Source organism: Mobula birostris, chromosome 3, assembly GCF_030028105.1.
Source record: "Mobula birostris isolate sMobBir1 chromosome 3, sMobBir1.hap1, whole genome shotgun sequence".
NCBI lineage: Eukaryota > Metazoa > Chordata > Chondrichthyes > Myliobatiformes > Myliobatidae > Mobula > Mobula birostris.
Window position 1 is genome coordinate 227,468,981 of NC_092372.1, and position 27,997 is coordinate 227,496,977.

Below are 27,997 nucleotides of genomic sequence, written 5' to 3' on the forward strand. Positions count from 1 at the left end.
TTCACCCTTTCCCACTGCAAGTCTTGTCCTGTTGATGTCTGGCCCCCACCAATGCCCGTCTTCCTGACTCACCCCCTCGTAGCCCTGGGCCACTTCAGCGAGAGTATCCTGGAGTACCTGGCAAACCTGGACAAGGCTCCAGACCCGACAGTGAGGAAAGACGCCTTCTCTTCAGAGATCTACACTTCCTATGACGTCCTCTTCAACCTCTGGCTACAGACCAAAGATCCCAAGGTGAGAATCGAACTAATAAAGTAAGTGATCATAGGAAATAGTTCAAGTTTATCATCATCTGACTACATATATACCACCAAACGAAATACTCTTCTTCCAGACCATCAAAGGTTCCTCGTATGTTAACCCTTTCATTCCAGAATCATTCTCATGAACCTCCTCTGGGCCCTCCTCTTCCTTCCTCTCTCTCTTCCTCTCCTCCCCTCTCCCTTCTCTCCCTTCTCTCCTTCTCTCCCTTCTCTCTCTCTCTCCCTCCTCCCTCTCCCTCCCCTCTCCCTCCCCTCTCCCTCCCCTCTCCCTCCCCTCTCCCTCCCCTCTCCCTCCCCCCTCCCTCCCCCCTCCCTCCCCCCTCCCTCCCCCCTCCCTCCCCCCCCCCCCTACCCTCCCACATAGCTCTCCATTTGTCTTCCACTCACTTGCTCTCTCTATCTGTTGGTTGTCTGGCGTTTCTGATGATGACGAAACCTGTGCGGGAGAAGTTTTATAGCAAAAAAGCTTTTGCACTGTGACAGTTCTTCTCTCTCGGCCTCAAAAATATTGGTCCAGTGTACGAAAAATCATCACAACTGGAGACTCCTCGGCTGCAGTGGATAGCCACGACGCCTTCTGTGCCTTTCACTCTCCACGGAGTGTTTTAGGACAGCCTTGGCCATTGGATCTAGTCGTTGGTCTCATCCGCCCAGTCTGCCGGAACTGGCTCCGCATGCTGGGGTGGGTGTGTCCCTACCTCACTGGGATTGGGGTTCCCGGCTACCCTCACCTGGTTTACCCACCTGTCGAAGTGGTGTATCGGCATGGGGCCACTGTCACATGCAAACAGTTACTCAGGGCCACAGGTGAGAGCTGGGTGGCAGGTGGACGAGCTGCCCCTAGGCAGAGCGCAACAAGTCCGCCACCAGAGGTGCTACCTCTCCCTGGACACCCATACACCTCTACTGGTGCATCCATCTACCCATCGCAACTGCTGCCAGTTTCACAACGTACCTCTGTGATAGTAAACCTGATTCTGAAATGCCAAACTAACGTAACCCCTTCTGCCTCCACAAAGCCCCCGTCAAAGTCAACTTCTTATCAAACTACATATATGTCAGCATATACAGCCCTGAGACTCATTTTCCTGTGGGCATACTCAATAAATCAATAGAATAATAACCATTACAAAGTAAGTGAAAGTCCTGTCCAACTGGGCGCTCAGCCAAAGTGTAGAAGACAACAAGCTGTACAAATACAAAATAAAGAAATAATGATAACAAACAAATAAGCAATAATATCATGAGCAGGATAACAGGAAGCCTGTGAAAGAGTTTCTAAAGTAGAAAAGCTATTGCGTTGGTGGGGCTCCACTCTCTTGACCTCGGAAGTCCGGGTGCTGTGATACAAACGAGCGTCACAAACTGGGATCTCCCTTGGTTGCAGTGGATGACCGTGACGTGCCCTTCGCTGTCCACGGAGCGTTGCAGAGCCGCCTTCCTGGCCGCTGGATCTCGCTGTAGATCTCATCCGCTCAGTCCGCCAGAGCTGACTTCACGTGCAAGGGCAGGCATGTCCCTGTCTCACCAGGGCGCGAGGCCCACTGGCTACCCTCACCTGGTTTTGGCGGCTTGTTAAAGTGGTGTAACGGGGTCTGGTTGCTGTCGCATGTGTAACCTCTCACCGGGTTCCCTTACAAACTCGGCTGGTGAGCTAACTCTGCTAACAGCCACGCATCTCAACGGTGAGAGGGCCACCTTTCATAAGCAATGTACGTCTCGGGGTTCGACCAAGCAGGAAAGTTAGGATGTTCCAATTAAGGAACATAGGTTGTAGCAAATGCTGTGTAGATACTGCCCAAACAGAGTTATCGGTCACCAAGAGATGACAGATCGTACACCGGCATAACATTATAAAGAAAGTATATTTACCAAGTTTTCAACATTAACAAACAGTTACTTAAAAAGAAAAGAAAAATAAAACGGGCCCATTACAGTTAAACCAGTCCAATGTGCACATGAACATTGGAGCTCATTTCTGGAGTAGTCGGGGGGAGGGGGGAATTGCTTTACTCATGCACTGGACCCACGGTCTGTGTGAAAGCCCCTGCCACATTCCGAACCCCCCCCCCCCCCAAAGACTACCTCAAACAAACTGGTTTCTCAGGAGTGTTGGCCTGTCCTCCTTGGAGCCATTCATCTGCACAAAGCACTTCCTGCCACGGGGCCTTTCTTTCCAACAGCATTCTGCGTCATCTTCCCCTCTGCCCCGCTCTGTAGCTCCCACCAAAAGACCCCAAACCAGACTACTGTCCTTCGGAAATCTGATCCCGCCCAGCTCTCCGGAATCTTCCACTGGGCAGAAAGTTACAATCGACTGGCACAACGTTCCTAAGCTGGGCAACATGGCTCCTTGTCTTAGCCAAAACTTAAACACTCTCACCAGCAGGACACACTGCTTTTACAGAAAACTGCTGAAATAAAATACCTCACAGCACAGCAGTAGAAATCTTACCCAGGGCATTACACATGTAAACAGCTACTTGGAGGCACAGATGAGAGCTGAGTGTCCATTGGGGACCAAAGGTGAGTGAGCTGCCCCTTCCCCAGAGTTGCTACGGCACATACATTGCCAGCTGGACGCCACATGCATCCATCAAAGTTGCCTAAATCTCTCATAATCTTAGTGGCTGCTCACCATTTGCTGCAGTCATAGAAAGGTACAGCATGGATGTAGGCCCTTCTGCCCATCTAATCCATGCCAAACCATTTAAGCTGCCTACTTCCATTGATCTGCACCGGGACTATAGCTTCAACTTGTGGCCCTGTGGTTCCTGATTCATCAACCTTGGGAAATAGACCGTGACCATTCACCCTATCTCTGTCCCTCAGGATTTTATCCACCTCTGCAAGATCAGCCCTCGCTTTCCTGCACTCCAATGAAAGAAGTCCCAGTGTGGAGCCTCTCTCCATAACTCAGTCAGTCAAGTCCTGGAACTTCTTCGTAAATCTCCTCGGCACTCTTTTCCTGTCCTGTAGCAGGGTGACCTCAGGTGGGGCTGACAAGTTTGGGAGGTGTGGTTGACAGAGTTTACTGGCCGACAGGTTCCCTAACACCCCCTCTGTGTATTTGCCCCAACAGCTGCGGACCAGTGTGGTGGAGGCAGTTGGTCAGATGTCCCACCTGATGCCTCACGACAAGCTGGAGGAGCAGCTTCCCAAGCTGATTCCCGGGATCCTCAGCCTATACCGCAAGCATTCCGACCATTTCCACATCACTCAGGTAAGTGCCGGACTGGATCTGCCACCTCCTTGAGTTCTCCAACCCTGACCTGGGTCGCCCCCTGTTCAAGATACCCTTCTCCCACCCCCTACTCCTGACCACCAGCAACACCTCCACCTCGTCCTGCCCAAGCACAACCCCATCCAATACCAGGACACGCCCTCCTTCAATTCGCCTCCTCCCTTTTTCACATTGTTCCCCTGACCACCACTATCTCCTTGTCCTGTCAAAGCCCAATCCTACCCAGCTTCAGGTCAGTCCTCCAATTCCCATTCTCCCATCTGCTATTCCTGACCTCCACCTCGTCCTGTCCAAGCCCAAACCCTCCCAACACCAGGTTCCTCTCTTCTCCTCCTCCTCTTACCACCCACCTCTGTACACCTCCTCCATCTTCCTCCCTCCCCACCCACCCTAGATCTTCTCTCTCTCCCCCCCCCCCCCACTTCCTTTCCAATCCTACTCGCTTCCAACAGGACATTGTCTCTCTGGTTTTCTCTCCTCCCTTCCTAGCGCCCACTCTGACCTCCTCCAGCCCTTCCTTAGTAACCCTAAAGCCCTGCTAACAGCATATTACCCTCATTGAAATCCCCTTCTACCAGTCCCTCCCCTACACCACCCACCCTCTCCTGAGGACCACAATCCTTTGTCCTGTTCAACCCCAATCTTCCCCAACTGCAGGTCACCCCACCTCCAGCTCCTCTTTCCCTCCCACCAACTCCAGATCTGCTCCAGCTCCTCTTTCCCTCCCACCAACTCCAGATCTACTCCAGCTCCCCTTTCCCTCCCACAAACTCCAGATCTACTCCAACTCCCCTTTCCCTCCCACCAACTCCAGATCTACTCCAGCTCCCCTTTCCCTCCCACCAACTCCAGATCTACTCCAGCCTTCCTCCCCATCCGCAACCTCTCCCAACACCAGGTCGCCCCAGCTCCTCTCCCACCTGCTCCTGATTTACTCCAGCCTTTCCACTGCTTCCAACATGAGCTCACCCCATCCAGTTCTCTCTCCTCCCTCCCTGCTGTTCATCCTGTCCTCCACCAGCCCATCTTCTCCAACTCCATCAGGTCACCCCCTCCTCCTCCTCCGCAGTACTCCTTGCTCCTGGCCAGATTTCTTACAGCAGCCACACTTCTCCAAACCAGATGGGGCAGAAGTGGAGAGGACATTTCCTATGATGGGAGAGTCCAGGACCAGAGGGTGCAGCCTCAGAATAGAGAGACGTCCCTTTAGCGTAGAGATGAGGAAATTCTTTAGCCAGAGGGTGGTGAATCTGTGGAATTCACTGCCACAGATGGCTGTGGAGGCCAAGTCATTGAATGCATTAAAGCAGAGGCTGTTAGGATCTTGGTTAGTCAGGGCATCAAAGGTTACAGGTAGAAAGAAGGACAGTGGTGGTGAGAGGGATAATAAATCAGCCATGATTGAATGACGGAACAGACTCGATGGGCTGAATGGCCCAATTCTGCTCCTGTGTCTTGTGGTCACGTCTCCCTTTCCGACACAATACTATTAGAGAGTAACAGGCTTGTGGACCCTTGCCAACCTGCTTAAGGAGGTTTTAAAGGTTAATTTTATTTGGGATTGTCGGGGTAGGGGCGGAGGTGATAGCATGGGTGGGGGGTTGTGGGGGCGGTAGGATGGGTAGATGATGTGGATGGGCTGCGGGGGACGGGGAGGAAGAGGACAGGAGGAGTGTGGGGAGAGGTGAGGGGGCAGGTGACGGTGATTACGGGTGGAGAGTGATGCAGAAGGGGGCAGCAGTGTGGGTGGGGAGGAGGTGACATTCCGGGTTTGGGGGGGGGGAGGGAAGAGGTGTCGGGGTGTGGGAGGAGAAGGTTGGCAGTGGGGCTGGGGGAGCAACGGTGCAGACTGGAGATCGAAGGGAGGGGATGGGTAGGGTGGTAAGATAAACGTGTGGGATTTTCTCAATTGGTCCCTCCCACCCTAACGTCCTCGCTGCGTGTTGGCCTCACAGAGCCTGTGCCACGTGCTGGACTCGGCGGTGGAGATGGGCAGCCGCCTGCTAGAGACGCAGATCGACACACTGCTCAACACCCTGCACCCCCAGGTAAGGGCAGGGCTGTCGTGGGCAGAGCGCAGGGGTGGGGAATGATCACGAGGGGAGGGATTAACTTCTTCAGGTTGGGTTGGTGGTAAGGAAGACAAAAGCATTGTTAGCTTTCATTTTGAGAGGATTAGGATATAAAAGCATGGATGTATGTTGGGTTTTATAATCCATAAAACCATAAGATATAGGAGCATTATTAGGCCATTTGGCCCATCGAGTCTGCTCCACCATTTCATCATGGTTGATCCAATTTTCCCTCTCAGCCCCAATCTCCTGCCTTCTCCTCGTGTCCCTTCATACCCTGACCAAACAAGAATCTATCAACCTCTGCCTTAAATATATGTGTAGTTTCCACAGCTGCCTGTGGCAATCAATTCCACAGGTTCACCACTCTCTGGCTAAAGAAATTCCTCCTCATTTCTGTCCTAAAAGGACACCCCTATATTCTGAGGCTGTGTCCTCTGGTCTTAGACTATCCCACCACAGGAAACATCCTCTCCACATCCACTCGATCAAGGCCTTTCACCATTCAATAGGTTTCAATGAGGTCACCCCTCAATCTTCTGAATTTTCATGAATACAGACCCAGAGCCATCAAACACTCTTAATATGACAAGCCTTTCAATCCCAGAATCAGGAATCCAAACTCAGACTCCTGTGGAACACCACTAGTCACTGGCAGCCAGCCAGAAAAGGCTCCCTTTATTCCCACTCTCTGCCTCCTGCCACTCAGCCACTGCTTTATCCGTGCTAGAATCTTTCCTGTAATACTATGGGCTCATAGCTTGTTAAGCAGCCTCATGTGTAGCACCTTGTCAAAGCCCTTCTGAAAATCTAAATACACAACATCAACCGATTCACCTTTGTCTATCCTGCTTGTTATTTCTTCAAAGAATTCCAGCAGATTTATCAGCCAAGATTTTCCCTTGAGGAAACCATGCTGCCTACAGCCTATTTTATGTGTCTCCAAGAACCCTGAGACCTCATCCTTAATTGTCAACTCCAACATCTTTGCAACCACTGAGGTCAGTCTAACTGGCTTATAGTTTCCTTTCTTCTACCTCTCTCCCTTCTTGAAGAGTGGGGTGATGTTTGCAATTTTCCAGTCTTTTGGAACCAGTCCAGGATCTGGTGATTCTTGAAAGATTATTACTAATGCCTCCACAATCTCTTCAGCCACCTCTTTCAGAACATCTGGTCCAGGTGACTTATCAACAGTCAGACCTTTCAGTTTCCCAAGAACCTTCTCTCTTGTTATGGTAACTTAACATACTTCCTGTCCCCGACACCTGGAACTTAACTGTACTGCTAGTGTCTTCCACAGTGAAGGCTGAAAGGCTGATGCAAAATAGTTATTCAGTTCATCTGCCATTTCATTGTCCCCCATTACTAGCTCTCCAGCACCATTTTCCAGCGGTCTGATATCCACTCTTGCTTCTCTTTTACACTTTATGTCACTGAAGAAACTTTTGGTATTCTCTTTAATATTATTAGCTAGCTCACTTCCATATTCCATCTTTACCTTTATGACTTTTTTAGTTAGTGTCTGTTTTTTAAAAGCTTCCTAATCCTCTAATTTCCCACTAAGTTTTGCCCTCTCTTTGGCTTTTATGTTGGCTTTGACTTCTCTTGTTAGCCATGGTTGTGCTATCTTTCCTCCTTCCTCTCTGGGATGTATATATCATGTGCCTTCCAAATTGCTTTCAGAAACCCCCACCAGTGCTGCTCTTCTGTCATCCCTGTTGGTGTTATTTTCCAGTCAATTCTGGCCAGCTCCTCTCTCAAGCCTCTGTCATTCCCTTTACTCTACTGTAATACTAATACATCTGACTTTAGCTTCTCCTTCTCAAAGATCAGGGCGAATTTGATATTATTATGATCACAGCCCCTAAGGGTCGTTTTACCTTAAACTTTAATCAATTCTGATTCATTGCACAACACCCAGTCCAGAATAACTGATCCCCCAGTGGGCTCAACCACAAGCTGCTCCAAAAAACCATTTCGCAGGCACTCTACAAATTCCCCTCCTGTTACCCAGCACCCACCTGATTTCCCCCAATCTATCTGCATATTGAAAACCCCCATGACTATAGTAACATTGCTATTTTGGCATGCATTTTCCATTCACACATTCTAATTTTGCATTGATCAGGCTGCATTTGGAGTACTGTGAGCAGTTTTAGGGCCACAAGAAAAGATGTGCTGGCATGAATGTGCAGATAGTTATTAATGAGTATGATATAGTTGGGATCACAGAGACATGGCTCCAGGGTGACCAAGGATGGGAGATCAAGATTCAGGGATATTCAGTATTCAGGAGGGATAGACATGAAAGAAAAGGAGGTGGGGTGGCGTTGCTGGTTAGAGAGGAGATTAACGCAATAGAAAGGAAGGACATTAGCCGGGAGGATGTGAAATCGATGTGGGGTAGAGCTGCATAACACGAAGGGGCAGAAAACGCTGGTGGGAGTTGTGTACAGGCCACCTAACAGTAGTGAGGTTGGGGATAGCATTAAACAGGAAATTAGAAATGTGTGCAATAAAGGAACAGCAGTTATAATGGGTGACTTCAATCTACATATAGATTGGTTGAACCAAATTGGTAAGGGGTGCTGAGGAAGGGGATTTCTTGGAATGTATGTGGGATGGTTTTCTGAACCAACCTGTCGAGGAACCAACTAGAGAGCAGGCCATTCTAGACTGGGTATTGAGCAATGAGGAAGGGTTAGTTAGCAATCTTGTCGTGAGAGGCCCCTTGGGTAAGAGTGACCATAATATGGTGGAATTCTTCATTAAGATGGAGAGTGATATAGTTAATTCAGAAACAAAGGTTCTGAACTTAAAGAAGGGTAACTTTGAAGGTATGAGACGTGAATTAGCTAAGATAGACTGGCAAATGACACTTGAAGGTTGACGGTGGATATGCAATGGCAAGCATTTAAAGATCGCATGGATGAACTACAACAATTGTTCATCCCAGTTTGGCAAAAGAATAAATCAGAGAAGGTAGTGCACCCGTGGCTGACAAGGGAAATTAGGGATAGTATCAATTCCACAGAAGAAACATATAAATTAGCTAGAAAAAGTGGCTCACCTGAGGACTGGGAGAAATTCAGAGTCCAGCAGAGGAAGACAAAGGGCTTAATTAGGAAAGGGAAAAAAGATTATGAGAGAAAGCTGGCAGGGAACATAAAAACTGACTGTAAAAGCTTTTATAGATATGTGAAAAGAAAAAGATTGGTTAAGACAAATGTAGGTCCCCTACAGTCAGAAACAGGTGAATTGATCATGGGGAACAAGGACATGGCAGACCAATTGAATAACTACTTTGGTTCTGTCTTCACTAAGGAGGACATAAATAAACTTCTGGAAATAGTAGGGGACCGAGGGTCTAGTGAGATGGAGGAACTGAGGGAAATGCATGTTAGTAGGGAAGTGGTGTTAGGTAAATTGAAGGGATTAAAGGCAAATAAATCCCCAGGGCCAGAAGGTCTGCATCCCAGAGTGCTTAAGGAAGTAGCCCAAGAAATAGTGGATGCATTAGTGATAATTTTTCAGAACTCTTTAGATTATGGACTAGTTCCTGAGGATTGGAGGGTGGCTAATGTAATCCTACTTTTTAAAAAAGGAGGGAGAGTGAAACCGGGGAATTATAGACCAGTTAGCCTAACGTCGGTGGTGGGGAAACTGCTGGAGTCAGTTATCAAAGATGTGATAACAGCACATTTGGAAAGTGGTGAAATCATCGGACAAAGTCAGCATGGATTTGTGAAAGGAAAATCATGTCTGACGAATCTCAGAATTTTTTGAGGATGTAACTAGTAGAGTGGATAGGGGAGAACCTGTGGATGTGGTATATTTGGATTTTCAAAAGGCTTTTGACAAGGTCCCATACAGGAGATTAATGTGCAAACTTAAAGCACACAGTATTGGGGGTATGGTATTGATGTGGATAGAGAATTGATGGGCAGACAGGAAGCAAAGAGTGGGAATAAACGGGACTTTTTCAGAATGGCAGGCAGTGACTAGTGGGGTACCGCAAGGCTCAGTGCTGGGACCCCAGTTGTTTACAATATATGTTAATGACTTAGACAAAGGAATTAAATACAGCATCTCCAAGTTTGCGGATGACACGAAGCTGGGCAGCAGTGTTTGTTGTGAGGAGGATGCTAAGAGGATGCAGGGTGACTTGGATAGGTTAGGTGAGTGGGTAAATTCATGGCAGATGCAAATTAATGTGGATAAATGTGAGGTTATCCACCTTGGTGGCAAGAACAGGAAAACAGATTATTATCTGAATGGTGGCCGATTAGGAAAAGGGGAGGTGCAACGAGAACTGGGTGTCATTGTACACCAGTCTTTGAAAGTGGGCATGCAGGTACAGCAGGCGGTGAAAAAGGCGAATGGTATGCTGGCATTCATAGCGAGAGGATTCGAGTACAGGTTGACCTGGAGTTGCAGAGAGAGCACTGTCCGTGATTGCAGGGGAAGCCGGGATTGAACCTGCCACTCTGGGGCAGAGCAGCAGCGGCTCTACCTCCTGTGGCAATATGTCGCCCTCGTTCTATAACACTATGATGCGTCTTGTCTCCCCTCTTTCTCCTCCACAGATTTGCGCTGCCTTGGAATACACCAATCACATGGCCGTCAAGAACCACAATGAAGCCCTTCGCTGCTTCACCGTCCTGGGTAAGGGAATTCTTCAGGGGTTGTTCCCTGGGTGAAAGGGCTCAGGACCCAAGACCACAAGGCACAGGGGCCGAAGTAGCTGTTTGGCCCATCGAGTCTGCTCTGCCATTCCATCATGGCTGATTTATTGTCCCTCTCAACACTATTCTCCTGCCTTCTTCCCGAAACCTTTGACAATCTTACTGATAAAGAACCAATCAACCTCTATTTTAAATATACCCAATGACTTGCCTTCCACAGCTGTCTGTGGCAATGAATTTCACAGATTCACCCCCCCCCCACTAAAGAAATTCCTCCACATCTCTGTTCTAAAGGGACCTCCTTGTATTCTAAGGCTGTGCCCTCCGATCCTTGACTCTCCCACTATGGGAAACATAATTTCCACGTCCACTCTAACTAGGCCTTTCATTATTTGATTATTTAATAGGTTTTAGTGAGAACTCCGCTCCCCCCCCCCCACACTCTTCTAAACTCGGCAAATACAAGCCCAAGCCATCAAACTTTCCTCATAGGTGAACCATTTCATTCCTCAAGCCTGGAGGGGCATCTTTGTGTTGGGCACGTAGTTGAGACTGACACTGCAGGGGTGGGATTGGAGGAGGTGCTGTCATCTGCTCCAGCATACTGTAAGATCATGACTGATCTTTAACCTCACTTCCCAGCACTGTCTCCTTAATGTCTAGTTGATCTGCCTTGCCCTCTTGGAAAGAGAATCCCAAAGGTTCACTGCTGATCAGGACGTGCCCTCTTCTCATTGCTACCATCGGGGAGGAGGAACAGGAACACTGAATGATTCAGGAACGACTTACAACAGAAAACACAGAACACGACAGGCCCTTCGACACACAGTGTTGTGCTGACCTTTTAAATGTTTAACATCAATCAAACCCTCCATTTCTCATGCCTGTAGAAGAGTCTCTTAAATGTCCTGAATGTGCACTGTGTGGCCACTTGTGCACCTGCTATCTAAGCAGCCAATCATGTGGCAGCAACTCAATGCATAAAAGCACGCAGGCATGGCCAAGAGGTTCAATTGTTGTTCAGACCAAACATCACAGTGCGGACAAAATGTGATCTTAAGTGACTCTGACTGCGGAGTGATTGTTGGTGCCAGATGGGATGGTATGAGTAACTCAGAAACTGCTGATCTGCTGGGATTTTCATGTACAACAGTTCTGGAGTTTACTGAGAATGGTGTAGAAAAACCAAAAGCATCCAGTGTATGGTGTTTCAGTTGGCAAAGACGCCTTGTTAGTGAGAGAGGTCGGAGGAGAATGACCAGACTGGTTCAAGCTGACAGGAAGGCGACAGTAACTCAAGTAACGACACGTTACAACAGTGGTGTGTAGAAAGTGAATAGTACAAGATGGCAGGTGATAGGTGATACCAGGTGAGGGGGAAGATGGGTGGGTGGGGGAGAGAGAGAATGAACTAAGAAGCTGGGAGGTGATAGGTGGAAGAGGCAAAGGGCTGAAGAAGAAAGAATCTGATAGGAGGGGATAGTGGACCATGGGAGAAAGGGAAAGGGGAGGTGAGGTGAAGAGAAGAGGTGAAAGTGTAAACAGAACAGGGAATGGGAAAAGAGAAACGGGGGGGAGGAATTGGAGGAATTACTGAAAGTTCAAGCAAGAAGTTCACTGTTTCTTCCCCTCTGCAGATGCTGCCTGAACTAGTCTGGTCTGGTAAGAAAGCTAATGGCATGCTGGCCTTCATAACAAGGGGAATTGAGTACAGGAGCAAAGATGTCCTTCTGCAGCTGTACAGGGCCCTGGTGAGACCACACCTGCAGTACTGTGTGCAGTTTTGGTCTCCAAATTTGAGGAAGGACATTCTTGCTATTGAGGGAGTGCAGCGTAGGTTCACAAGGTTAATTCCCGGGATGGCGGGACTGTCATATGTCAAAAGATTGGAGCGACTGGGCTTGTATACTCTGGAATTTAGAAGGCTGAGAGGGGATCTTATTGAAGCATATAAGATTATTAAGGGATTGGACACGCTGGAGGCAGAAAGCATTTTCCTGCTGATGGATGAGTCCAGAACCAGAGGCCACAGTTTAAGAATTAGGGGTAGGCCATTTAGCACGGAGTTGAGGAAAAACTTTTTCACCCAGAGAGTGGTGGATATATGGAATGCTCTGCCCCAGAAGGCTGTGGAGGCCAAGTCTCTGGATGCTTTCAAAAAAGAGATGGATAGAGCTCTTAAAGATAGTGGAATCAAAGGTTATGGGGATAAGGCAGGAACTGGATACTGATTGTGGATGATCAGCCATGATCACAGTGAATGGCGGTGCTGGCTTGAAGGGCCAAAGGGCCTACTCCTGCACCTATTGTCTGTTGTCTTCCAGCATTTTGTGTGTGTTTTTCGGGATTTCCGGCATCGACAGAATCTTTTGTCTTTATTCTGTGCTGCACTGTGGATGTTCTGTATCTGCGTCCGGTGGTGAGGGAGGACCCTGCCCAGCGGTCCTGAACTTGCTTACCCAGTGGAGAGGGCGGACTCTGGGTGGGCACTTGTGGTGAGCCGGCGGTAACCTCTGTCCTCTGTTCTTCCTGTTCTGCAGCCTCTGCCTACACGGACAGACTCGTCGCCTTCCTCCTACAGAAGCTGGAGGTCCACAACGAGCGGGTGCGCATCGGAACGCTGACCGTACTGAAACACCTCATTAACTCTGCCTGTACGTAGCTCCGGGCGAGCGCGGCTGGGAGAGGGGAGAGGGGTGTGGGGTGTGCTGGCGGGGGGGAGGGGGGGCGGGGGGAGGGTCGGGGCTGATGGATTGCTACGTCCGGGTGAAGGGGAGGTACTACTGTAGTTGTACAAGGCCTTGGTGAGACCACACCTGGAGTACTGTGTGCAGTTTTGGTCCCCTAATCTGAGGAAAGACATCCTTGCCATAGAGGGAGTACAAAGAAGGTTCACCAGATTGATTCCTGGGATGGCAGGACTTTCATATGATGAAAGACTGGATCGACTAGGCTTATACTTGCTGGAATTTAGAAGATTGAGGGGGGGGATCTTATTGAAACGTAAAATCCTAAAGGGATTGGACAGGCTAAATGCAGGAAGATTGTTCCCGATGTTGGGGAAGTCCAGAACGAGGGGTCACAGTTTGAGGATAAAGGAGAAGCCTTTTAGGACCGAGATGAGGAAAAACTCCTTCACACAGAGAGTGGTGAATCTGTGGAATTCTCTGCCACAGGAAACAGTTGAGGCCAGTTCATTGGCTATATTTAAGAGGGAGTTAGATATGACCCTTGTGGCTAAAGGGATCAGGGGTATGGAGGGAAGGCTTGGTACAGGGTTCTGAGTTGGATGATCAGCCATGATCATACTGAATGGCGGTGTGGGCTCGAAGGGCCGAATGGCCTACTCCTGCACCTATTTTCTATGATGGAGCACCATGCCTGGGAAAGGACGTGTAGGGGAAGAAGGGGCGTTGCCAAGGGAGCACCACGTTCGGTGGGGGAAGGGGGTGTTACTGATGGAGCACCGTGTCCAGGAGGCGCGTTGTGAAGGGAGTGCCACTTCCTGATGGGTGGTGCCGAGAAAGTGCCTTGTCCGGACAGGGGTGCCTGAGGGAGGGAGAAAGGCCATTGCCAAAGGAATGCATAGATACTACCTGAGAGGGTGTTCCGTCTGCTGGGTGAGTCTAGGACCAGGGGGCACCGCAGTCCCCTCAGAACAGAGGCGAGGAGGAATTTCTTTAGCCAGAGGGTGGTGAATCTGTGGAATTTATTGCCAGAGACGGCTGTGGAGGCCAAGCCATTGGGTATATTTAAAGTGGTGAGTTTGATAGGCTCTTGATTAGTCAGGGCGTCAGAAGTTCTGGGTAGAGGGTAGGAAAATGGGGTTAAGAGGGGCAATACATCAGCGATGATGGAATGGCAGAGCAGACTCGATGGGCTGAATGGCCTAATTCTGTTCCTATGTCTCCTGGTTCATTTATCCATGTTTTTAGCTTACTAAGTACACTGATGGGAAGGGCTTAGAGCTGGAGTTCCCAGCCTGGGGTCTGTTAATGGTAGGCTCCATCGGCATAAAAATGGTTGGGAACCCCTGGTGGGCTGGTGTGAGACGGGCATCTTGGTTGGTATGGCTGAAGGGCCTGTCGCGGTCTGTATGACTCTGAAAGGCGAAAGTTTTTGGTGTAGGGTTAGTGCAGCTGGGTCCTCCGTGGTAAGCATGGACGCAGTAAGCAGAAGGGCCTGATTCTGTCTCGTGAGACCCTGAAGAAGCAGCCTGCCTGTGCACATGGGGGCAGGCCGTTCAGCCCTACTCTACGGTGCTGACCAGTGGTGCCCAACTAAGCTAGTCCCATTTGCCGACCAGGGGTTTCTGACTTTTTTTTTAATGCCATGGACCATTACCATTGAGGCTGGGAACCCTTGTTCCTATCCATGTACCCGACCAAGTCACGTGGAGGCTGGCTACTGAGGGGAACTGGTGGCTGGACATGACTGCTACCAGTTTGTGACAGACTAGGAGGTGACTGGGTTCTTCTGGTGTTGGCAAGAAGTGGAGTTTTCAATACTATGTTTGTCCAACTCTGCAGCAACTCAACTGGAGGGCAAGAAACTCCTGGTACTGACTGCCATGAAGCTCATAATCCAAGACAACAACAACAACAAGGTAACTGGCATCCCAGCCGCGTCCTCTGAGAACTTAGAGCTCTAGTCGGACCTGGACTTCCGGGAGTATTGGTTCAATCAGTGCCCCAAGCCCGTTTACCCAGCCTGACTCCACAGCGATGTGCTCAGCCAAAAGAAGTCTGTGCACCCCCCAGCTCTGATACCTCCGTTGTCCTCACAGTTTTGTGGTTTCCACCAATTTACCAAAGGGCACCATGGTAACGTAGTGATTAGCGCGACTCCGTTACTGCTTGAGGTATCAGAGTTCGGCGTGCAATCAGGTTCTCCTCTGCGCGGGGTTTCTGTACGTCCTCCCTGTGGGATGTGCTTTCCTCCCGCAGCTAAAGTACTAGGTAGGCTAATTGGTCATTGTAGATTGCCCCGTGATTGGGTTAGGGTTAAATCAGGGTTATTGGGGGTTGTTTGGCCGCGCAGCTGGAAGGACTGCCAGGCCTTTTCCACGGTGTGTCTCTAAATAAAATAAATTGCAGATAAGTAAATATCCTCTTTGTGTGGCAATCCAATCACAAACAAGAGAAAATCCTCTTTGTGTGGGCCCTGATGAGCTTGAGGTGGTTCTCCTTTATTTTAGACCCCCCCCACCAGACAGTGGGGGGGGGTGAGGGGTGGTGTGGGGGAATACCTTATCTCCATCTCCCCGTCCTAAGCATCTGTACAGCACAGTAACAGCCTGGGTGAGAGCGTTTTGTAGGTGACACGCATTGCAGAGAACGGTTGGGGCAGTTGATGGGACCCAGTCTTCGTCCTGCAAGCTGTTGGACTTTTTACAATCCCACTCATCCAGATGTGGGGGGTGGGGGATGAATTCCAACACACTGAATAAAGTGGTAAAAGGTTCTGGAGGTAGGTTTCACAGACCTTCTGTTGAGGGAGGGTTGACAAGGTCTACCCAGGCAATAGTTCCTCCTTATTTAAACTTCCAGCCCCTTGACTCTGAACTTCTCTATTAAATTGTTGTTGAGTTTATGAATGGAGAGGAACAACGTAGCATCATATCAAGAGCATTCACAAGAAAACAGAACTGGAAGTTGGTAGTGTTGTGGAAGGTGTTGAAGGTTCTGATTGGTTACGTGGGACATTGACGGGATGCAGAGCTGGGCTGAGAATTGGCAGATGGAGTTCAATCGGGAAAGTTTTGAAGTGATTCACTTTGGGAGGTTGAATTTGAAGGCAGATCATCGACATTACGTGCCACGAGTGACGTCGGCGATCATGGTCTTGGCAAAGAGCCATCATGAGAGTGGCTTGTCATTGTCGCCTTCTGGGCAGTGTCTTTACAAGATGGGTGACGTCAGCCGTTATCAATACTCTTCAGAGATTGTCTGCCTGGAGTCAGTGGTCACATAACCAGGACTTGTGATCTGCACCAGCTGCTCATACGACCATCCACCACCTGCTCCCATGATTTCACGTGACCCTGACAAGGGGGGACTGAGTACGTGCTATACCTTGCCCAAGGGTGACCTGGGGGCTAGTGGTGGGAAGCAGCACCTTACACCTCCACCCTGCCACCTATTGAAGGCAGAATATAGGGTTAATGGCAGAAATCTTAGCAGTGTAGTGGGACCTTGGTGTCCATGTTCCTAGACCCCTCAAAGTTGCCGCGCAAGTTAGAAACATAGAAAACCTACAGCACAATACAGGCCCTTCGGCCCACAAAGTTATGCTGAACATGTCCCTGCCTTAGAAATTACTAGGGTTACCAATAGCCCTCTATTTTTCTAAGCTCCATGTACCTGTCCAAAAGTCTCTTAAAAGATCCTATCGTATCCGCCTCCACCACCGTTGCCGGCAGCCCATTCCACGCATTCACCACTCTCTGAGTAAAAACTTACCCCTGACATCTCCTCTGTACCTACTCCCCAGCACCTTAAACCTGTGTCCTCTTGTGGCAGCCATTTCAGCTCTGGAAAGCCTCTGACTATCCAGACGATCAATGCCTCTCATCATCTTGTGCACCTCCACATGATCAATGCCTCTCATCGTCTTATACACCTAAGTTGATAGGGTGTAAAGAGGGCGTACAGTGTGTTGGACCTCATTCATCAGGGGAATGAGTTCCAGAGCGTGAGGTAATGTTGCAGCTCTATAAAACCCTGGTCGGACCACACTTGGAATATTGTATTCAGTTCTGGTCAACTCAGGAAGGGTGTGGAAGCTTTAGGGAGTGTGCAGAGGAGATTTACCAGGACGCTGCCCGGTTTAGAGAGCATGTCTCATGAAGTTGGGTTGAGTGAGCTCGGGCTTTTCTCTCTGGAGTGCAGGAGGGTGAGATGTGACTTGATAGAGGTGTACAGATGATGAGGGGCATAAATAGAGTGGGCAGCCAGAAATGTTTTCCTGGGGCAGAATTAGCTAAACCGAGGGGGCATAATTTTAAGGCATTTGGAGGAAAGCACGTGGGGGGAATATCAGAGGTAGGTTTTGTACACTGAGTGGTAGGTGCATAGAACGCCCTGCCAGGGGTGGTGGTAGAGGTCGATATATTTGGCACACTTCAGAGACTCTTAGGCTCATGGATGATAGAAGAATGGAGGGCTAGGTAGGAGTAAAGGCATCCGTTAGTCTTGCGAGACCATGGATCTGCACCTGGAAAGTCTTCACTCTCCAGGACACAGGCCTGGGCAAGGTTGTATGGAAGACCAACAGTTGCCCATGCAGCAAGTCTCCCCTCTCCACGACACCGATGTTGTCCAAGGGCATTAGGACCCATACAGCTTGGCACCAGTGTCATCACAGAGCAATGTGTGGTTAAGTGCCTTGCTCAAGGACACAACACGTTGTCTTGGCTGGGGCTCAAACTCACAACTTTCAGGTCACAAGTCCAATGCCTTAACCACTTGGCCACGTGCCCACACGTAAGTAGGAGAGGAGGGCTATATTGATCTTAGACTAGGTTAAGAGGTCGGCACAACATTGTGGGCCAAAGGGCCTGCACTGTGCTGTCATGTTTTATGATTAAGGTTTGCTGGTTGGTTCAAGACCTGCATGACCCTAACCGTACCTCAGCAACAGGTCACTATAGGTCTCCTCTCGCACTGCTCTGGGCTTTGCTCTTGCCTTTGGTTTTTGTTTGCTACTTCTTGCTTTTGCAGTCTTTGTATCCCCATTGCGTGGTGTAACTTTATGTAGAATTTATCTTGTGTTGTCTGTACTACGTGCAATTAAGTTCATTGCATCTGAGTCTACGTGTACTTGTGTGCATGGCAATAAACTCTGACTTTCACCTGTATTGTGCAGAGATAGCAGTTCAACCGTTCCCCTGTAAATCCATGAATCACGGGTCTCGATTGCGAGGTCTGCATGGCATTGCCCAACTGCCCCTCAGCTGAGAATGCTTGGTGGGTCTGGCATCGAGTGCCTGCTAGTGCAGGAAAGGCTGGTAGGTTCTCCCGATGCAGCTGAAAGTTTCAGCATAAGGTTATTATCAATATACTTGTTTGTCACAATGTACAACCCTGAGATTCATTTCCTTGTGGGCACTCGCAGTAAATATAAAACACGTAGCAGAAGCAATGAAGGACCACACACAACAAGAAAGACAATCAGCCAGTGTGCAAATACAAAAAGAAGTAAGAAAAATGAAATACTACCGACAACAACAGATAAGGAAGCAATAAACATTGAGAACATGAGATGAAGAGTCCTTGAAAGTGAGTCCATAGGTTGTGGGAATATCTCGGTGATGGGACAAGTGAAGTTATCCCCTCTGGTTCAAGACCCGGATGGTTGAGGAGTAATAACTGTTCCTGAACCTGGTGGTGTGGTTCCTGAGGCTCCTGTACTACCTTCCTGATGGCAGCAGCGAGAAGAGAGCATGACTTGGGTGGTGGGAGTTTCTGATGATGGATGCTGCTTTCCTATGACAACGTTTTGTGTGGATCTGCTTGATGGTTGGGAGGGCTTTAACCATGGTGGACTGGTGTCTAAATGTTTTAACCATGATGGACTGGTATCTAAATGTTTTAACCATGATGGACTGGTGTCTAAATGTTTTAACCATGATGGACTGGTGTCTAAATGTTTTAACCATGATGGACTGGTGTCTAAATGTTTTAACCATGATGGACTGGTGTCTAAAGTTCCTCAAAATTCATTGTAAGTTTATTGTCAAAGTACATACGTCCGGCCGGCTCTCCAGTCCATTCTGCTGTCCAATGTCCGCTTGCTGAGGAGATCGGGCCCACAGTTCTCGGAGTCGCCTGATGCCAGTGGCCGGAGGTGGGGCCGTCATAAGTGGTGTGCGAGGAGGCGAGGCGAGCGGGCAGGAGTCCGTGCCAGGAAAAAAGCAAGCCCTAGCCAGCCGGCTGTCCCGTCCATTCTGCTCTGCGATGGACATTAAATTGGACCACATCTGACTCCAACGAAATACTCGGCGGGAGTACAGAAACGGACATGATCCTGGACGCCGCCATTCAGCTGTTTATTGATGGAACAGTTTTCCCCCCCAAGCCATCGGACTACCAACCTACTGCCCTCCACTGTCTTGTTTATTATTTATTGTAGTGCCTGCACTGTTCTGTGTACTTTATGCAGTCTTGGGTAGGTCTGTAGTCTAGCGTAGTTTTTCTGTTGTTTTACGTAGTTCAGGGCAGTTTTTGTATTGTTTCATGTAGCACCATGGTCCTGAAAAACGTCTCATTTTTACTGTGTACTGTAACAGCAGTTATGGTCGCAATGACAACAGAAAGTGACTTGACTTGATATGGGAAGGAGAATGGGGGAGGAAAGCTGCTGGTTTATTTATTTAGAGATGCAGTGTCGAACAGGCCCTCCTGACCCTTTGAGCCTCACCACCTCAGCAGCCCCACGTTCCTGATCAACAATTTACGATGACCAGTTAATCTGCTCAGTGCAGCTTCGGACTGTGGGAGGAAATTGGAGCACCCGGGGATAATCTACATCCAGCAACTCCCAACTGGACTCCCAACTGTGGAACGCCCAGAGCTGTAATAGTCGACCCTAACCGCTACGCTGCCAAGGTACATTTGACAACAACAGACCGTTTCCAATTCCAGCATCCTACCTGGTGACCCATTGTTGTGTCTGTTCCTCTGGGCCCGCTGACTCGTTACCCCGTGTACCTCCTTCCAGTCCGGTGCTCTGAACGAACTCCTCCCTCAGAGCCCTGTGGTTGATGATGGGGGTCCATCTTTCTTACTTTGGGGTGTCCTGCCTGGAGCTGTGAAGGGACCACAGCACTCCCCCGCCCCCCCCCCCCCCCCGTGTGTGTGTGTGTTGAGAGACGGGAGGGTCGGTTAACGTTCATGTCTCGGCAGGTGAAGCGAATGCTCGCCCAGGTGATCAGCGCCATGGCCCACCACGACTACCTGGAACTGGAGGGAGGCGAGGCGATGGTCGAGTTCATTATCCAGCAGTGTGCCCTGCCCTGCAGTCCGGGGGTAAGACCTGCTCAGCACATCGGGGGGTGTGGGATCTCTGACACAATGTGTCCAAGGAATAGCCTTGAGTGAAATTTGAGTAAGCATGGGGGGTCCAGCTAATCACAGAAACAAGGGATTCTGCAGATGCTGGAAGTCCAGAGCAACACACAAAAAATTCTGGAGGGCCAGGCAGCCTCTATGGAGAAGAATTCCTCCTCATTCCAGTTATAAATGGATATTCCTCTATTCTGAGGCTGTGTCCTCTGGTCCTAAACTCCCCCACGATAGGAAATGTTCTCTCTACGTCCACTATTTGACAGGTTTCAGTGAGATTTCTACCCCTCTCCCCCCCCCCCCTCCGTTCTCTACACTTGCAACAGGTACAGGCCCAGATCATCAAATGCTCCTCATACAATAACCCTTCCGTTCTTGGAATGTGAAGCTCCTCTGGCCAGCATATCCACTTTGAAAGAGCCCAAAACTGCTCGCAGTGCTGTGGGTGCGATCTGACCAATACTTTATAAAGCTAAATACATGTAAATATTCAGTATCTGGCAGATAAAGTTGAAGCTTGATCCTATATAGCTTTGACCAGTCTCTCCTCATAGCTCCCACACTCTAATCCAGGCAACATGTGTACCCGCTCAACACCCCTCTTGTCACGGACAACCAGAGCCCCCACATCTGACCGAGGATTAATGTCCTGTTGATCACTGTGACTAAGAACGCAGAGCAGGCCCACAATGTTGTGCCAACCCAATTAAATTAGTAATCAAATGTCCAATTAAACTAATCTCTTCTTCCTGCACAATCTATATATACTTCCATTTTCCTCACATTCATGTGCTTATAAGACCATAAGACAAAGGTGCAGAAGTCGGCCATTCAGCCCATCAAGTCTGCTACACCATTTTATCATGAGCTGATCCATTCTCCCATTTAGTCCCACTCCCCCGCCTTCTTACCATAACCTTTGATGCCCTGGCTACTCAGATACCTATCAATCTCTGCCTTAAATACGCCCAATGACTTGGCCTCCACTGCTGCCCGTGACAACAAATTCCATAAATTCACCACCCTCTGACTAAAAAAATTTCTTTGCATTTCTGTTCTGAATGGGCACTCTTCAATCCTTAAGTCATGCCCTCTCGTACTAGACTCCCCCATCATGGGAAACAACTTTGCCACATCCACTCTGTCCATGCCTTTCAACATTCGAAATGTTTCTATGAGGTCCCCCGTCATTCTTCTAAACTCCAATGTTCCTCATATGTTAACCCTCTCATTCCTGGAATCATTCTAGTGAATCTTCTCTGTACCCGCTCCAACGTCAGCATCTCTTTATCTTTATCTAAAGATCTCTTAAAAGACCCTAATGTAAATGCCTCTGCCACCACCCCGGGCAGCGCCCAGCACTCTCCCCTCACATCTCCTTTGAAATTACACCCTCGCATCTTAAATACATGCTCCCTGGTATTAGACGTTTCAACTCTGGGAAAGAGATACTGCCTGTCTACTCTATCTATGTCTCTCGTCATCTTATAAACCTCCATCAGATCTCCCCTCAGCCTCCAGCACTCCAGAGAGAACAGCCCATGTTTATACAACCTCTTGTTGACCTTAGCATCCTGGTAAACCTCTCCTGCATCCTCTCCAAAGCCTCGACACCCGTCCTGTAGTGGGATGACCAGAACTGTTTGCAATACTCCAGATGAGGTCTAACCAGGGCTTTATAAGACTGCAATGTAACTTCCTGACTTTTGAACTAACCTTTGGCCTTGCTGGCCCTTGGCAGACGCCCAAGCCCCGCACGTACGATCCAGAGGAGGTAACTGAGGAAAACCTGAGGGACATGTGTAACAACATCCTGAATCTGCTCACCACCACCGTGAAGAGGATGCAGGAGGTTAGAGCGCTGACACTGCCCCGGCCCCCGGCACCCGCCTCGTCCCTGACACCCAGCTCCCCCGGCTCATCCCCGTCACCCCCGCTCGTCCTCATCCCTGACACCCGGCGCCCCCGGCTCGTCCCCATCCCCGGCTCCCCCCCCCCCCCGTCACCCCGGCTCCCCCCCCCCCGTCACCCCGGCTCCCCCCCCCGTCACCCCGGCTCCCCCCCCGTCACCCGGCTCCCCCGTCTCCCGGTCCCCACGTCACCCCGGCTCGTCCCCGTCCCCGGCTCCCCCCCCCGGCTCGTCCCCGTCCCCGGCTCCCAGCTCGTCCCCGTCACCCCCGCTCGTCCTCATCCCTGACACCCGGCGCCCCCGGCTCGTCCCTGACACCCGGCGCCCCCGGCTCGTCCCCGTCACCCCGGCTCGTCCCCGTCCCCGTCACCCCCGCTCGTCCTCATCCCTGACACCCAGCTACCCCGGCTCGTCCCCGGCTCGTCCCCGGCTCGTCCCCGGCTCGTCCCCGGCTCGTCCCCGGCACCCCCGGCTCGTCCCCGGCACCCCCGGCTCGTCCCCGGCTCCCCCGGCTCGTCCCCGTCACCCCGGCTCGTCCCCGTCCCCGTCACCCCCGCTCGTCCTCATCCCTGACACCCAGCTACCCCGGCTCGTCCCCGTCACCCCGGCTCATCCCCGGCACCCCCGGCTCGTCCCCGGCTCCCCCGGCTCGTCCCCGTCCCCCCCGGCTCGTCCCCGTCCCCGGCTCCCCCGGCTCATCCCCGTCACCCCGGCTCCCCCCCCCCCCCGTCACCCCAGCTCCCCCCCCCGGCTCCCCCCCCCCGTCACCCCGGCTCGTCCCCGTCACCCTGGCTCGTCCCCGTCCCTGGCTCCCCCGGCTCGTCCCCGTCCCTGACACCCGGCACCCCCGGCCCTGACACCCGGCACCCCCGGCCTTCTCAAGCCAATGTACTCAGGTGATCTGCTTCCTCCAACAATCGGATGAACCCGGAAGTACGAGGAAGTACAAGGAGTGGGCTGTTGAGCCTGGCCAACTGTTCAATGTGGTCATGGTGATCTGCCCCAGGCCTCAGCCCCTGTGCTTGCCCTCATACCCCTTAGTCTGGACCCCCCCCCCCCCCCAGGTCTGGCCCTATTTGATCTCTCCTGCCCCATCTGTCTGTGTCTGTCTCACCTGCCCCGTCCGACTGTACCTGACTCATCCCTTGCCCTCAATCTACCGGCGCCCACAACCCACTCACCCCCAAACGTTTGTCTGGGCTTCTGCTGCCTCCATCTGGGCCATGCTGCCCTATGCCCTGCCTCTTCTGTCTGCATCCGGTCCCTCCTGCCCCTCCACCTGTGAATGGCTCACCTCACGCTCTCCATCTCGCCATGAGACTATAACACACAAATCAGCCACGATGGGAAGGTGTGGCAGGTGATGGGCTGAATGGCCTGTTCTGCTCTACCATTTCCTCATGGCTGATTTATTATTCTTCTTGACCCCATTCTTCTGCCTGCTTTCTCTCCAGAACCTTTAAAGTCCTGACTCATCAAACCCGTCAACCTCCATTTTAAATGAACCCAATGACCTGCCATCCGCAGCCGCCTGTGGCAATGAATTCCAAAGATTCACCTCCCTCTGCTAAAGAAATTCCTCCTCATCTCTGCTCTAAATGGACACCCCTGTATTCTGAGGCTTTGTCGTCTGGTCATAGACTCTCCCACTATGGGAAACATCCTCTCCACATCCACTCTATCCAAGACCTTCAGCATTTGGTGGATTTCAGTAAGATCCCCTGCTCAATCTTCTAAACTCCAGTGAGTGTAGGCCTAGAGCCTTCAAACTCTCTTCATGTGTTTGGCCCCATGAGCCCCCAACTCTCTATCTGGATTCCTGCTTTCTATTTGCCTCTGAAGTCAACTGGGTTAACAGTGCCCACCGTGTACCTGGACGATGGGGTAGGGGAGATAGAGGTCTCTGACTCCACAGGGATCCTGCGGTGCGTGGACTGAAGGTCCTGCCACTGGGCTGGCAGGGCTGCAGCTCGCTCCCTGCTGACTATTGTCCTGCTACAGGTGCTGTGGCCGTTCCTCTTGGAGTTTCTGATACCGGTGCAGTACCTCCAGGCCCTTAGCCCCGTCTGCCACAGCCTGGCCTTCCTGGGAAGCAAGGCTCTCCAAGCCCACGGAACGGAGCTCTCGCCCAGCCACAGGGGACGAGGTAGGTGATGTTAGCCACGGCCCAGCTGTCCAACTGTTTTCTTCTGCGACTCTTTACAGTAGTGCCAACCTCTGGATTCCATGGCAGGTGTGGAGGGAGTTTCACTCTGTGTCTGACTCCGGGAGTGTGTGATGGGACAGTGTGGAAGGAGTTTCACTCTGTGTCTGACCCTGGGAGTGTGTGATGGGACGGTTGGAGGGAGATTCACTCTGTGTCTGACACTGGGAGTGTGTGATGGGACGGTCTGGAGGGAGTTTCACTCTGTGTCTGACCCCGGGAGTGTGTGATAGGACGGTGTGGAGGGAGTTTCACTCTGTGTCTGACCCCGGGAGTGTGTGATGGGACGGTGTGGAGGGAGTTTCACTCTGTGTCTGACACTGGGAGTGTGTGATGGGATGGTCTGGAGGGAGTTTCACTCTGTGTCTGACCCCGGGAGTGTGTGATGGGACGGTGTGGAGGGAGTTTCACTCTGTGTCTGACCCCGGGAGTGTGTGATGGGACGGTGTGGAGGGAGATTCACTCTGTGTCTGACACTGGGAGTGTGTGATGGGATGGTGTGGAGGGAGCCTCACTCAATGTCTAGCCGTCTCCCTGTGCTGGGTGTGAGTGACAGTGTAGCTGGAGCCTCACTCTATGTCTAGCCATCTCCCTGACGTTGGAGTTGTTCTGACGTCATCTGTAAGGAATCTACGTCCTCTCTGTGAAATGCATTGATTTTCTGCAGACGCTGTGGCATTCCCACAGTGCGAAGATCCAGTTGGTGGGCTAATTAATCATTGTAAGTTACCCTGTGATTAGACTCGGGTAAATCAGGGGCTAATGGGCAGCGGCAGGGCCTATTCCATGTTGTATCTCTGGGTCTTCCTTACCCAGAGTCTCTCTCCTGTGAACGTTCAATAGTTTTGGTAAATGGAGCACACGGTTTTTTTTGGTTTTGAGTGAGAGGTGGATTGATGAACTGGGAATTACTACCGTAAAGGGGCGGTACCGTCCTCCAGTGTGAAATGAGGTTGTTACTGCGATCATTACGACTGAACGTGCTGTGCCTCCTCTTACCTTCATGTGCGCTCCTTCCCTCTGCAGACCTGCCCACACCTCATGCCTTGTTGACACGACTCCTGGTGAGTACGTTTTAAAGTTGGGAGTGGGTTGCAAACCCGTGTTTCGGTGGGGGTGGGCACAGAGTTACGGGGGGGGGAGGGCACAGGAAAGAATGGATTTTTCTTAGATTTCAGAGCCAGGTTTGATATTACTGGCATATGTAGTGAAATATATTGTTTTGTGGCAGCAGTACACCAAGTACAAAAATATATAAATTACAATAAGAAATTATGTATATATAATTTCTTATTGTATTTGTTTGTATATATAATACCAGGTTTTCTGCGTTGGTTTGCTGCCACATGACTGGCTGAGTAGATATTTGCATTACCGGGCAGGTGTACCTAATAAAGTGGCCACTCTGTGGGGGCGGTGGGGGAGACAAAACTGGCTGGAGGTTCAAGGCTAGTTCATTCTGTCCTACAGACGTTTGTGTAGAAATGTTAGTGAAAGGAAATCTGTTGGAAAGATTAGCAGAAGGGTCAGAGGTTTGGGAATGAGGTAGGTTCACAAAGCACGAACAGATGACTTCAAACAGAAATGGTGGAAGGGTAGACGGAGGATAAACTAACGCAAAAAAAACACACAGCAAGTCTCTTCCTTTTCATATCCTCCTGTTAACTGAATGCTCCTTAGAGAATGGGAGTGGGAAATTAATCATGTGAGAGAGTGTTGAACAAACATTTTCTTTCGAGTGGAAGGCTCTGAGGGAAGGAGCTCCTGGGAGAGTTTGGACAAACGAGGCTTGTTTCCTCTGGAGTGTCGGAAGCTGAGGGGAGATTTGATAGAGGTTTATAAAGTGATGAGAGATATAGAGAGGCAGTTGGAATCATTATTTCCGAGGGTGGAACGGTTAAGCACTGGAAGACGTGCATTTATGGTGATAGAGGAAGTTTTAGTTTTACACAAAGCAGGCTGCCTCGGATGGCAGCTGAGCAGAATACTGTATGACGCTCATTTGTTCATTGTGGGCTGTGTCCTATAACTTGGACTATCATGGTCTTTCCATGAACATGATTGTTCTTGGCAAATTCTTCTACAGAACTGGTTCGCCATTGGCTTCTGGGCAGTGCCTTTACAAGACGGGTGACCCCAGCCATTATCAATCCTCTTCACTGATTGTCTGCCTGGTGTCAGTGGTCACATAACCAGGACTTGTGACCTGCACCAGCTGCTCGTACGACCGTCCACCACCTGCTCCCATGGCCTCACCTGACCCTGATGGGGCAGGAGGAGGTGGCTAGGCAGGTGCTACGCCTTGCCCAAGGGTGACCTGTAAGCTAGCAGAGGGGAGGAGCTTTACACCTCCTTTGGAGATGTATCTCTGCCCCACCACTCAACCAGTGGGGCTGTTTGGTGTGGGCAGTTGCGGGACATGGATCCTCTTGTCGACAGAATAAATTGAGTTTAGTTTGGCATTGAGTTGAGTTGACTTTATTTCTTACATCCTTCACATACATGAGGAGTAAAAATCTTCACGCTACGTCTCTGTCTAAATGTGCGGCATGTATAGTACAGACATTGTGTTCCTCTGTGTACATACAACAGTGCAACACAGTACAGGCCCTTCGGCCCACGTTATCATGCCAACCCCTTAACCCTACTCCAAGATCATTCTAATACTTCCCTCCCACATCGCCTTCGTTGTCCAGCTGCAAACCTGCCTGTCCACTGCTAGTCCCACCCCCCACCCCCCACCCCCGGCTACATCTGCACCAGCGTGTGGAGATGCGGGAGTCTCTTCGTCAATCATTGATGGGTTTGCATTATGTTCGTTCATCGTTGACGTCGATGACGACCTCGACACCGCTGATGGTGTCAAGACGAGTGCTTGGTTTGGATTTAAGTGAGGGAGAGTTGCGCAGTGTCAGCCTCACTCTCTCTTCCCAATTCCCATCTGGATCCAGTGGCAAGACAAGAGTCGAGACGGCTGGAGATGGGACTAGGCACAGTGGATGACCAGGACGCCTTCTGTGTCTTGTCCTGCTCTACACTTTCCACGACGCTTGCAGAGACCGCCGCCTTGACCGTTGGACCTTCCATTGGTCTCGTCCGCTCAATCCGCTGGAGTCTGTCTTCACATGCTGGGATAGACAACTCCCTATCTCACCGAGGGTTTGAGACCCGTCGGCTACCCTCACCTGGTTTAGCCGGCTTGTCAAAGCCATTGCCCGGGGTGTGGCCGCTGTCGCATGCAAACAGCTACGGGGAGCCACAGGTGAGAGCTGAGTGCCAGGAGGGGACCAAAGGTGGACTAACCGCCCTGAAAAGGACGCGACATGTTCCCCCACCAGAGGTGCTACCCCTCCCTGACACGCTGTACACCCCCATAAAGTAACAAATTTCTTCATCCTTTGACTCCATACCACATTTAGTGGTTAAGTCCCCTTCAGGTCTCTCTACTGATTATCCTTCCATTCTCCCACGTTACTGCAGAGTCCTCCTACTAGGTGTAGGGTCCATGAGGCGCTCTGTCAACACCTACCTCTTGTCCTCGAGGTAAAAGGTGGTTC

General features: G+C 50.6%; 1 protein-coding gene across 1 annotated transcript in view; it reads left to right on the forward strand.

Moving 5' to 3' along the window:
* The window catches only part of LOC140195740 (maestro heat-like repeat-containing protein family member 1), a 154,153-nt gene that overhangs the window by 28,328 nt on the left and 97,828 nt on the right, over positions 1 to 27,997 (forward strand). The window contains exons 7-16 of the mRNA XM_072254445.1: positions 83 to 234; positions 3,346 to 3,486; positions 5,463 to 5,555; positions 10,166 to 10,244; positions 12,805 to 12,918; positions 14,794 to 14,870; positions 20,170 to 20,292; positions 22,070 to 22,180; positions 24,239 to 24,383; positions 25,467 to 25,504. Coding sequence (XP_072110546.1) covers positions 83 to 234; positions 3,346 to 3,486; positions 5,463 to 5,555; positions 10,166 to 10,244; positions 12,805 to 12,918; positions 14,794 to 14,870; positions 20,170 to 20,292; positions 22,070 to 22,180; positions 24,239 to 24,383; positions 25,467 to 25,504 — 1,073 coding nt within the window. The remainder of the gene's footprint in view (positions 1 to 82; positions 235 to 3,345; positions 3,487 to 5,462; positions 5,556 to 10,165; positions 10,245 to 12,804; positions 12,919 to 14,793; positions 14,871 to 20,169; positions 20,293 to 22,069; positions 22,181 to 24,238; positions 24,384 to 25,466; positions 25,505 to 27,997) is intronic.